General features: G+C 35.7%; 1 protein-coding gene across 1 annotated transcript; it reads right to left on the bottom strand.

Moving 5' to 3' along the window:
- Nucleotides 1–1,925: 1,925 nt before the first annotated feature.
- Nucleotides 1,926–12,041, bottom strand: LOC107746656 (neurofibromin-like). Its single transcript, XM_016560963.1, has 13 exons — nt 11,919–12,041; nt 11,171–11,302; nt 10,929–11,064; nt 10,626–10,783; nt 10,404–10,526; nt 10,040–10,158; nt 9,727–9,827; nt 8,323–8,465; nt 7,949–7,995; nt 6,873–7,089; nt 6,343–6,420; nt 5,780–5,833; nt 1,926–3,946 (listed from the first exon to the last, which is right to left on the bottom strand). Exons 1-13 carry the CDS (start codon nt 12,025–12,027, stop codon nt 3,804–3,806), a joined length of 1,560 nt encoding a protein of 519 aa, XP_016416449.1. The 5' UTR covers nt 12,028–12,041; the 3' UTR covers nt 1,926–3,803.
- Nucleotides 12,042–12,250: the final 209 nt, after the last annotated feature.

The following is a 12,250-nucleotide window of genomic DNA, read 5'->3' as shown; positions in this document are numbered from 1 at the left end:
AAGACTCGAAATAGATTCAAGGATTGTAGCTCAAAATATGTTTAAAGGTAAAGTAAAACAAAGTACAAACAGCGGCAGTTATTTGATGTTATTGACATGGTAGTTGGCTGCTAAACTTTGAACTTTGCCCCTGGATATGATAAAGCCTGGTACACTGGAGTGTTTGCCACATTTTAAAAGATCACAGTATTGACCCGTCAAGCAGTGTGATATGCAGTATTTCATTTAAAATGGCATTTAAATCTTGATTTTTGTATAATTATACATATGACCTCATATTAATTGAGACTATATGGAACATTTAAGTAAACTTGCAGAAAAAGAAAAAGATTAAAAACTGATGGAAATGCTGAACTATCTAGTACACAATATTCATTTTAAAATATATTAATATAAAATAATTAAAAAAGATGTTAAAATTTGTCAGTCTCCCTAATGTAAGTCGCTTTGGATAAAAGAGTCTGCTAAATGACTAAATAATCTTGATTTTTGTATAATTATACATATGACCTCATATTAATTGAGACTATATGGAACATTTAAGTAAACTTGCAGAAAAAGAAAAAGATTAAAAACTGATGGAAATGCTGAACTATCTAGTACACAATATTCATTTTAAAATATATTAATATAAAATAATAAAAAAAGATGTTAAAATTTGTCAGTCTCCCTAATGTAAGTCGCTTTGGATAAAAAAGTCTGCTAAATGACTAAATAAATAATGCATGGTTAAGTTATCTATATGGATTACTTAGCTTGTGAAAGGCCACTTTCACAAACAGATTCCAAAGTCAAAGATTTGAGGTCAAAGGACGTTTTTGAGCATATTTTTGTTGTTTGTTTCTTGTTTTATTTATTTTGTTAAAGTTGGTTTTAACAGAGATGTTGCAGTTGTGTTGTACTTTTGTTCTTCCATATATTCAGAATAGAAATACTGCAAAACCAAACTCTAACCATTGTTGGCTCATTTACCATGATGAATCAAGAGATTGTGGAAAGGTAATCACTTTAAATGTTGTTAAAATTGATGAATGTAATCCACAGAGTATCTCTTTATCATTTAGATTTCATTACAATGCCCCTGAAGCGAGGTTATAGTCAAGTTTTTTGACTATTTTATCAATACAAAATCATTAAAAGTTCAAACCTCTAAAACATTTTGTTTTTGCCCAGGTTGTATGGCAGTTTCTGAGGTGATAAACATCTGATACAGGTATCTTCTTGGCATTTAAACATTTCTTTCCCTTTAATAAAACCCAGTTAGAAATGTAGAGTAAAAATTGATTCCACATGTTAGACAGCAGGGTAACAGGGTTGAGGGAAACTTTTATTACGAACACTGGTATAATTAAATTGCCATGTTATACATGAACAGCAACTAACCGCTTTACAAAAAAGCAAGTAATACAATATCACATATATTTACACTTGTATTTATATACCTTCCAATTTTACACAAACATATTTACAGGTGACCAATGCAATTAAAAATGTGGCAATGCATCAGACAAACACACATTTTGAATTATATAAAATAAACCACTTTTTTAGTCAGGTTTATGATGAGAACATAAGACAGTTTAATTACATAAGCAATTTAAAAGGCTTAGGGGCATGTCATGTGTCCTATTCGCCATCATGGCAGTCAAGACTATGCCTTCATTATTGTCTTAAAGTTTTGATAGGTCAGTTGTAGATTGGTAGTAGCAATGCAACATCTAAGATTCAAGAAAAAGGAGTTATATTCTGGTTATTCAGAGTAATGGATGCAAAAAAAGAAGACAAATCTTACACTTCCAACACTCGATTGGGTCATTATGTTCCTTCATATTTTCAATTTATCTTAAAAACTGTAAATTTGACATGGACTGATGTGAAATTCGCCATCACGACATATAGAGAAGGAATAAACATTTCAAGTTTAATTTTTGATCATTGTGATCTGAAATCTGCTGTTGGGATGATATTTCACTGTAAATACTTGGTGCCCTAAAATGACCACAAGTCAGCATGAACGTACATTTTTGGACCTGCAGTATAGTACGTTGTAAAACATAGGAAAATGTTAAATAAATCTACAAATGAAATGGAAAAATGACATTGATTTGGTCCCAATTTTAAGTGTGAAACATCTAGTATTTCAATGCAATCCTTTCAGAAACATAAAATTAAAATTATGCATAAATATTCCATCCTCAAACATTTGGCAGGTACCCTTTTCTTTAGTAATACAAGTTCCCTTTAATAAGCATTTCAAAGAGACAATGTACTTGAGTCTGTTACTAGGTACACTACCGTGTCCTCCTTGTAGATTTGCAGATTGGCATAATAATGACAGAAAAGTAATGCAGAAAACATATTGCACACAAAAATCGCCCACTTCAATTTTGATGGCCATTGTATGTTAAATACACCGTGAAGCCCTGCAAATAAATGGCATGTTAATTCCAACTTAAATGGCACAATTGTGTTTAATTTTGCAATTCACTGGTTAGGCGACGAGTGGGAAAACGATAAAATTAAATGCCAAAAACATGGTTACAACGCTAGTGAGAACTGTATGGAAGATAATAATTCTTTAAGGCATACAACATAGACAAGACCGACATAAAAATATGCTAAATGGAGTTCACAACAGTTTCCCCTCACAATATTGCAAACTAGTCTTTGGTGCAATGTTACTATGTCAGTTTGTGGTGGGATTGGGATTCCTGTGCTGTACGTGAGCTGTTAGTGAGACGGGAACAGGGGAAGATAAAAGTGTGCATGGATATTTCCTGATCACACACTTAAATCATGTGCAATTTGTATACACACAGTGTTCAACGAAACAAATAAAAAAACATATTGCACCACAGTGAGACAATGCTAAAACATGAATATTAATGCCAATTTGTCGTGTTTGATTTGTGCATTTTGGGGGGAAAAAAATACATACTCATCCGCTGCTCTTCTAGAATTGTTTTTTTTACGACCGATCGCAAAGCAAACCTTCATGTGATCTCTGAAAACATTATCTACAGAATAAATATTTAGAAGCTGCAATATGATATTCTCGTAGTTGATGGTCACATGGTACAGTTTACACCGTAGCGACGTATGGACAATATGGTAAATGTTAAAGCCGCAACACGTTTTCATAATTAGTACCTGTTTTCCCTTCCTTAGCAAGGTCTTGCCTATTTTACAAACTATACACAGCTGAAAACCCTGACAAAGGCACACAATGGATAAAATAAGAACCCAAAACATGTGATCGCTATTATCGTCAATAGTATAGTACACATATAATCTTGGATCGCCATCCAGATTTCAAGCCTGTGGATATCAGGACAGGACAGGCCCCTCGTCCATCCCGTATTGGGTCCGGAACAAAATGGAAAAAGGCCAGATGCCAGGCCAGGATAATGAGCCTGCGAGTCTCCACACGGTTGGTCATCTGTTTGCTGTAGTGGTTGATCAGATCAGTTTCTCATTCTTGTGTTTCTTTCAGACATCGATGAGGACATAATCTCAAGTTTGTGCAAAACGAAGAGTGGACGCCTCAGCTAGACAGATTTAGCATTTCAATGTGGTCGGTCCCAAGACATTTTCGATGTTGAGTGCAACACATAAGAGTTCAGTGCATTCTCCTGAAGTAGTTCATTTAGGCAAGTGTGTGGCAAGCTTCAACTGGTATTAAAAAAACAAACACTTAAGCGGTTCTTCAATGCAGGAACCTTGTTAACTGGACGACGGAAAGCAAAAAGGATTCGTGGAGAAGAACGATGGCCGTGGAGTAGAGAGAAATGCTTCAAATCTTCTCAGACGATCTTTTTGATGCTTGGCCGTTTGAAGCTGCCTGCACTACGCTGCTTCTGCACCTGGCTGGCTGACCCGTGTCGCGCTCGCCCACTGGTGGAGAGACTCGAGGTGGGAGAAATCTCAACGTTCTCCTTGTCGATGCCTGCAGGAGAGAGATGTAATGTAATACCAGTCACAACTGTTGCCTGTTTCTTACTCAAAACCTTAAATCGAATCAATTACCTTCACAATAATTGTTTAATCTTAATTTACGTTTATCAAATGTAAAACATCAACTCAAGCATTTGGTCAGGTTTCACAGACGTATGCTTTGGCATGGAGTCTAACTGTAAGTACACATATTGAACAGCAGGTGTCTCAGTGCACTACATTATCACACAGAGGTGAAAGTCTCATGCAGGGATCCTGTGAGCATTCATGATATGAGACATAAGTGTGCTTTTAAAATGTGCCTGTTGTGCTTGTGTAAATTATTATAAGGCATATATCAGCATTACTATTCTCACAGGTTCAAATTTACAAACTGTAGTGTAAACTATAAAAGGCTTTTCACACTCTGTTTAACACTGGGTGTTAATGTCTTTTATAAGATTTCACACTTGTAATTTTTTTAAAGGCCACACTGCTTTAAACTTTGGGTTATGATGTATTTAGCTGGGTGCTAAAGCCAAACTGTGGTGCAAAGAAACAATGTGGTCCTGTAATAAAATATCAAGTTATTTAGCAACAGACAGCCAAACATAACCTGCCTTAGTATGCATCAATTTATATATAAAATTAAAAATATAAAAAACAAATTACATTATATATGTATTAATTACAAATTAATTTATGTAACTTTTAATTAATTTTAATATTATTAAAATTAAATTATTAATTTTATTAAATTAATTAATTTAACTAATTTATTTACATTATTTATTTATTTATATAACAATAATACACATTTAAAATTATATAATATATAAACAGTGCCTTATGTCTCTCATGGGACGAAGAGGATATAGGCCCGGTTTCACAGACAGGACTCAGACTAAACCAGGATTAGGCCATAGATCAATTAGGACATTTAAGTAATTTTTATAAACGTACTTAGAAAAAAAACATTACTGGTGTGCATCTTGAGACAAAACAAAGGCACTGATATATTTTAAGATCAGTCAGTGCAAGTTTCTTTCAGTTGAAACAGCTCAGACTTAAATTTGAGTCTAGGATTAGGCTTAAACCTTGTCTGTGAAACCAGGGGGTAAATTAAGAAAGAAAATATTTCAACAAAATAACATAATCCCATCTATATTAAACTAAAGAAAAAAAAATTGCATATAATTTATCAAATATTTAACTAACATATAATAAATATATAAAATTATAAAATAAAATTAATAAACACAATTAAATAAGAGATTAATTGCATAATTGTTGATTTTTATCAAAAACAAAATAGAAATTATATATAATAAATAATGTTTATATTTTAAGATACATTTTTTTTTTTTATAATTTGAATTTTTTTTTAGGCAAGTAACAGAATTCATATACACTAGTCAACATTTGAAGTGGATCAAAACCTTTCATCAAAGTTGTCCTAAAACCAAAATGCATTCTTGTCTTAGGACAACTTTGATGAACTTTTTTGATCAACTTTAAATGTAGACTACTGTATATTTATATACAGTATACTTTTTTAGACATTAAGACTTAAATTAACCAAGGGTTAAAAATGACAATGGCCTAACAATTTCAAGCGTTAAAAGCCTTTCAGAATGCTTTTAAAACTGCAAATGTTCTGTCCTCCTCATTTGCGCTTAATATCAGGCCCGTGTGATCTCTCTTCACACTTCCTGTTAAAGCAGCCCCTCTTGCTTTGATCTGACAGTAGCATCTACTACTGATTCCAGCAGCAGATTTACAATACAAACACACTGCGAATGGCAACAACTGCTATTTTCACACAACAGAGGTCGATGATGAGTACCTGGGAGGACGAGGTGAGGTGGGAATACAGCTGACTTAGAGCAAGGCAGACAGGCTTCACACAGAGAGAGTAGAAAAAAAAAGACATGAGTGACACATTCACAACTCAAAAGAGGACAGGAAGGACAGATGAATGGAAGAAACAGGAAATCAAAATAAAAATGGCAGCTTACAAATATATCTAACTTTGTGCATTTTACTCTAAATGACCAACAAAAGCAGAGTTCTGCTGAACAGCGAAGCTAAGCAGTAGCTGATATTAGCTCAAAATGCAGATTAAATCCATATCAAAAGGAGAAATTAGTTAGAAGGAATGTGATTTAGACATTCACTCAAGTGCTTGCTGGATCATCTAATGACGTCTGTTACATATACACGTATATAAAAATACCTCCGTTATGAAAATACACCCTTTAATGGCCAATTTAAACTGAATAGTATCACACTGCCACCACTGAAAAAAAGTAAAGACAAGAAATAGGCACTTAAATAAGTTACCACAGTTCGCAAACTATAGAACTGGACATTAATTGCCCAAAACAGCTCTATAGTTTAGGTTTGTACCAGCTGTTTTCGGTGGCACCTCCTCTGTGGTTCGTGGATGGGAGAGAGTTGGGGACCGTCTATAAACTATAGGGCCCTCTGAACCGACAGCACATTCCCAATAAAAAGGAGACAGAATGCAGTGAGGTTAATGAAGATACAAACGCAAAGCAAAGGTGTCAAATGCACACACAACCAACTGTCAAAGCCCTGTACGATGGTCTACTCTAAATCTTGCACGTATAGCGAAGCCCGACAAACTGTAAACTGGCGACACTTTTAGAGGTCTCGAGATGTGAAAGTAGACAGAAAAGCACTAAAAACTGCAAAAGCAGCGCGTTTCCAAACAGAGCTGTTACTGTGTTATTTTTTATTGCTAGGGTATGTCGCAACGACAGCACATGTGTTAGCGTTATCGTGACTCACGTAATCGTATTTATGCGAGCAGGTGTCAGTAGCTCGGGAAGAATGTGAAGTGTGAAGTTAAGTGAGCGACTACGACTAATTTGCGCCTATGTGTGTGTGTAATGATGCAGGAAGTGAGCACTGACCTGGTGAGTGCTGTGAGGTGGCGAGAGATGTCATGGAGTTGGACAGGTTGAGGTTGGCCGTGATGCTGAGCTGGCTCTGGACGGTGGGCGGATATGGAGAGGTGGGGGTGCGCAGTGACTCCTCCCCTCCTTCTTCTTCGATACCAGGAAGGTAAGTGTCAATCAAAGCATCTAGGAACTTAACCACAAGCTCGGCATAGTCTGGAATTTGGGTTTGCTGTTGGAGAGAGTAAAAGCAGGAGTGACTTAATGATTTAGCTTTATTTAAAATATTTGGGTCACTACATATGACACAATCTGAGGGATATTATTCACACCCGTTTCGTCATTATGAGTGTAAGTTTGATTACTCTAACCTTGAGTATGAGCAATAGCAATAGTGACAACATTTAATGACTGGAATAACCTAGATATTTAGGATTTGCTGTGGTTATAAATCTATTAATATAATAAACATTATAACCAGGGTTTGAAATTAACACCCGCCAATCCGCCAAATGCGGGTAAAAATCAGCTGTGGCGGGTAACGCTGTCAAATCACTAGCCCCATTCAGAAATGACACAGAATTGTGTTATACAGTTGTGTGATATGACAACATTAAAGGTTCTGCCTGAAAACAGCCACGACAAGGTAAAATGCATGTAAACAAACTTTAATAGCTTATTTCTATTTAAATGTTTCATTCTAATTGATTTAAAATTGGCTGGTGAGTGAAAAAGTTAATTTCAAACCCTGATTATAACAATGAAAATATTGGCAGGGCAAGTAAAAACCTGAATTACTGGTCTGACAAGGCAGGATGAAACGGATCATTATTGCTGAGCCATGAAAGAAGGAAAACAGTTCCTTCAGCAAGGGATAAATAAGCAATACATCCCTGTCATTTACACCTTTTTAAACCACAGCAGAACTGTTGGAGAGTAAGAGGGCACAGACACAGGATGGGTGTGGGAGATGTTTGGGGAAGCCGTTTTGGTCAATAAATCTAGAAAGCTGCAGAGAGACCGCAGCACACAATTTCTTCACTGCGCTCTGTTGGAAAATGAAAAGTGTTTATGGGAGCAGTTAATCATACCTTAGAGAAGGGCCCGGCAAACCTCCAAAGACCGTTGAAACCGAAACCTGTGAGACAAAGAGAGAGGTGACAGCAGAGACAGATGACAGTGATGAAGAATCAAAAGAAAAAAAGGGAATCAGTCAGACATCAGAACTCTAAACAATACTAAACTAGTGTTGTTAATCGATTAAAAATTGCAATTACATGCGAAATCAATTTAATAATAACAGTCTATAAATATTTGCATTTTTAAATAAAAAAATACAAATTAATAGCACTAAATTAATATGATAAGTTGACAGCGCTACTTTAAAAACTTGCTTTTAGACAATTAAGAAAGCATCTGCCAAGAAATGTGAATGTTGAGAAATGACTGAAGAGATTGGCTTTACTCTGCAAGCAGGACGGCTGGTATTGGGGAGGAGACTCCTCATGATAAACCACATTCTGAATGATGCCATGGACGGGGTTCAGGAGGTTGGGGTCCTGGCACATGGAAAGGACGGTGCTTAATTTGGAGTCCAGCAGGTTATGGCTATAATGGATAAAAATGACACAGGCAAAATGAATGTCAAACTACAGGGCCGAAACTAAATATTCAACAGACCGGATCATTTTCATGCATATTGCGAAAGCTAATTAGTGTAAATTATCTAAGTGGACCTAAAAAACTTGTTGTCATGTAGGTGTAGTACAAAACAATAACACACTCTTCTCGCATTCTTCACATTTTTTTTGATGGAACTCAATTGGCTAGAGGATTATTATTTGAATATGTGGCTTTATATGTATTACTCATGCCAAACACACTCATAGGTATGCATCATTATGACGATTAGTGACTTGGGAGTAGTATGAAACTGTAGCTGTACATTACAGTAAAGACACTTTTAAATCAAAAATTACTCTCAAGAACTAATAAAAACAGTGTCATGACATTGTTTCCATATCTAGTGTATGCAAAAAGATACTTCAATTACACACAAACATACATTACCGTTCAAAGGTTTGGGCTCAGTAAGATTGTTATAAGAAATTAAGAGTTTTATTCAACAAGGATGCATTCAATTAATCAAAAGTCACAGTAAAGTAATTTATAGTTTCGCAAAAGATCTCTAAACTTCAAATGCTGTTGTTTTGAACTTTTTATTCATTAAATAATCCTAAAAAATGGTTTCGAACAAAATATTAAGCAGCTTTATATGTTTATTTTAGGCTTTTACAGCATTCAAATTTGGCCACAGAAGCTCAAGCATGCTTTGCTTGACATGAGAACCAATGATTGCCAATGTTCGCTGATGAATGTTTATATGTGGAAAAAAAACTAAATTAATTCTGCTCATTATATAAAGTGATCATGTCTCTTCAGAAGACTTGGATTAAACTTGTTGCAAATGTTTTGAAAAATAAAAAAACCTTTTGAAGCATGAGAGTTGAGTTTTGGGTGAACAAACTTTCAGTGGATGGACAGAAATCTTTCAGGTTTCATTAAAAATATCTTCATTTGTGTTCCAAAGATGAACAAATTTCTCATGGGTTTGGAACTACATGAGGGCGAGTTAATGATGACAGAATTTCATTTTGGAGTGAACTAACCCTTTAACTATTTTAAACATTCAAACTTGTTGGATAATTTTACAAAAACAATTGGTAACACCTCATTTCTGTATCTTTCCATTCACGTCAACACAACCCTGAAACTCATGAAATATTTTTAGCATGGGAAATAATAGGAGACTAATGGATCTTGAATGACTCGGAGTGATGTGTTGGTATGTAATATGGCAGACACTCACACTACTGGAAAGACCTTGGGGAACACCACACTGGCCTCAGCCAAATACTCGTACAGGATCCGCTGATGAAACTCATCTGTAGTGTATTTCACCAGTGTTGCCTGCAATTAAAAACAATACTTCACTATACAACAGTAAATATAATATAAAAACCATCATAGATGGAGAAAGAAAAAGATCTTCATTTAACTTTCTTGTGCTATACATAAGGCAATAGAAAAGAAAAAACATTTAATATACAAAGACAATTCCACCTGTAGAAGGATTTAAAGCACAAGTTCAAGTGCAATGAAAAGTAGTATGGAGCACACACCAGTATAGTAAGGAGCAGCGTCTGGATCTTTGGGTCTGTGAGAACATTCTCGTCTAGGAGGACATTGGACTCAGACACAGAAACTTTGCGTAAATGGGAGTTGGCTATTCGCTGAGTTTCTGGAATAAAGAAGAGGTGTTGGCAATTCAACCTCTCTCATTTCAAAGCCCAATTAACATTTACTGCATACAGATTAGCACTGGCCTGTAGCAGGAGTTGGCTATTCGCTGAGTTTCTGGAATAAAGAAGAGGTGTTGGCAATTCAACCTCTCTCATTTCAAAAGCCCAATTAACATTTACTGCATACAGATTAGCACTGGCCTGTAGCATAACACATTTAATTCATAATTGTAAAAAAACTCACCTATCTCATAGTCATTTTCAGAAACTCGTCTCATCTTTGGAGGTGTGGTGATGCCTGACTCCATGTCTGGTCTCTTTGGGGCTTTTGAGTCCGAAATCAGATGATCAAAACTCTTTCTAGTGCCTAGAATAAAAATAAAAGCACTTAAGTATGAAGCTAAAGTAAAGCTACAGCATGTTTAAGAGCCTCTTAGAAAGAATGAAGTCATCAGACCGCTAATACCCAGAAGTTTCTTCGCATTGGCCTGTGACGGCTGGCCCATGTCTACGCTCATGGATTTGCGTGGGCGAAGGCTGGTCTGCCCCATTGCAGAGTACGGAGGTGCAAGACTGCGGTCTGACACTTTCGGAGAAGCCCAGGGCTGGTTTTCACGCAGTAGCCTGACACATAAGAGAGTGTGAAAATCAACAAGCAACAACAAAAAAAAGCAATTAAAAAAAATATCAATATAGTGTGGTTGGAAATACAAGTAAATAGGAGAAAGAAAAACAGAAAATTCAAACCTGTATGATGAAAAATTCTCACCTGCATCCAGGTTCAGTGTCATACGCGGAGTACGTGTCCATGGGAAAGTTTTCCATGGTAACTTCTGAGAGCAGTAATGACTTCCTGTGCTTTAGACTGCAGCGGCTCCTCACCTCCTCTGATACTGTGAGCAAAGCTATACACAAACATACACTTTAGATGTTTCCATCTGAATTAAGATGCATATCTACTTCATAACAGGTTGTGATTGTTTGCTTAAGGTTGTACTGGCTTTAATGTACCTGCCAGATAGGCCACACTCTGCGTGTTCACCTCAAACTTGTCACAGCTACGGTGTTTTCCCACCAGGCCCAGGAGCGTATGAAGGATACGGACTGTCCTGGCCACAGTGGTGGAAGAGGGATGTCTGTATCCTAAATGAAGAAAAGACAAATATGAGGAACCAGACACATGAAAGACCTTTCACTGATGAACTGCAAATGCTCAATGTGATCGACTGTTAAAACTGCTCAATGCATCAACTGGTCTGTTTATACAACAGTAATGCATAAATTCAGCAACCTAGAAGAATGAATAAAATGTAAAAAAGTACAAAAAATAATAATAATAATAAATCAGGTTCAACATGGATAATAATAATCATCATCATCATCATTATTATTTAGTTTATTTTAATATTCAAGCCTTTTCAACCCCTTAATTTATGAACCCTTTGGAAATATTGTGAAATAAAAATGGAAAATTACATTAAAAAAATAAATCAATAATTAAAATGGCATGTTAAACCCAATTTATAATAATAATAATAATAACAATAATAATAATAATTATTATTATTATTATTATTATTATCCCTCTGAAACATTGGAACGGATTAGTTTTAAACCAGACATTAGTTATAAGTCAAATTAAAATAAATGCATGTTGACCCTAATTTTTTTTTTATTCATTTGTACAAAGCAGGCAATGGACATTCTTAATGGAAATATTAATTCTACAGTGTGATCCACTGATTTTTTTAATCATTACCTTTGAGCAAGTGCCCCACTAATGCAAAGTTGAAGTTGGAGGCAAAGTTGAGTCCCACAAAATGGTCCATTTGTTTACAATGCCATTCCAGAGGCTTCCGGATCTCCATGAAGACCTCCTCAGGACTCTATAAAGGGGTGGAAATGTTTTTATGACGATAACTGCTTAGAGCAGGGGTCACCAAGCTCGGTCCTGGAGGGCTGCTGTCCTGCAGAGTTTAGATCCAACTTTCCTCAACACACCTGCCTGGAAGTTTCAAGTATACCTAGCAAGACCTTGATTAGCTGATTCAGGTGTGTTTCATTAGGGTTGGAGCTAAACTCTGCAGGACA

Source organism: Sinocyclocheilus rhinocerous, unplaced genomic scaffold (genome assembly GCF_001515625.1).
Source record: "Sinocyclocheilus rhinocerous isolate Xijiao unplaced genomic scaffold, SAMN03320098_v1.1 scaffold259, whole genome shotgun sequence".
Lineage (NCBI taxonomy): Eukaryota > Metazoa > Chordata > Actinopteri > Cypriniformes > Cyprinidae > Sinocyclocheilus > Sinocyclocheilus rhinocerous.
This window is presented reverse-complemented; position numbering and strand designations above follow the sequence as displayed.

Coding starts and splice junctions, on each gene's coding strand:
- LOC107746656 (XM_016560963.1), bottom strand. CDS start 12,027: ATGGAGATCCGGAAGCCTCTGGAATGGCATTGTAAACAAATGGACCAT. Junction 5,834..6,342: donor GGTGCCACCGAAAACAGCTG/GTACAAACCTAA, acceptor CTCTGTGTGAAG/CCTGTCTGCCTTGCTCTAAG. Junction 3,947..5,779: donor ACCTCACCTCGTCCTCCCAG/GTACTCATCATC, acceptor TCTCTCCTGCAG/GCATCGACAAGGAGAACGTT.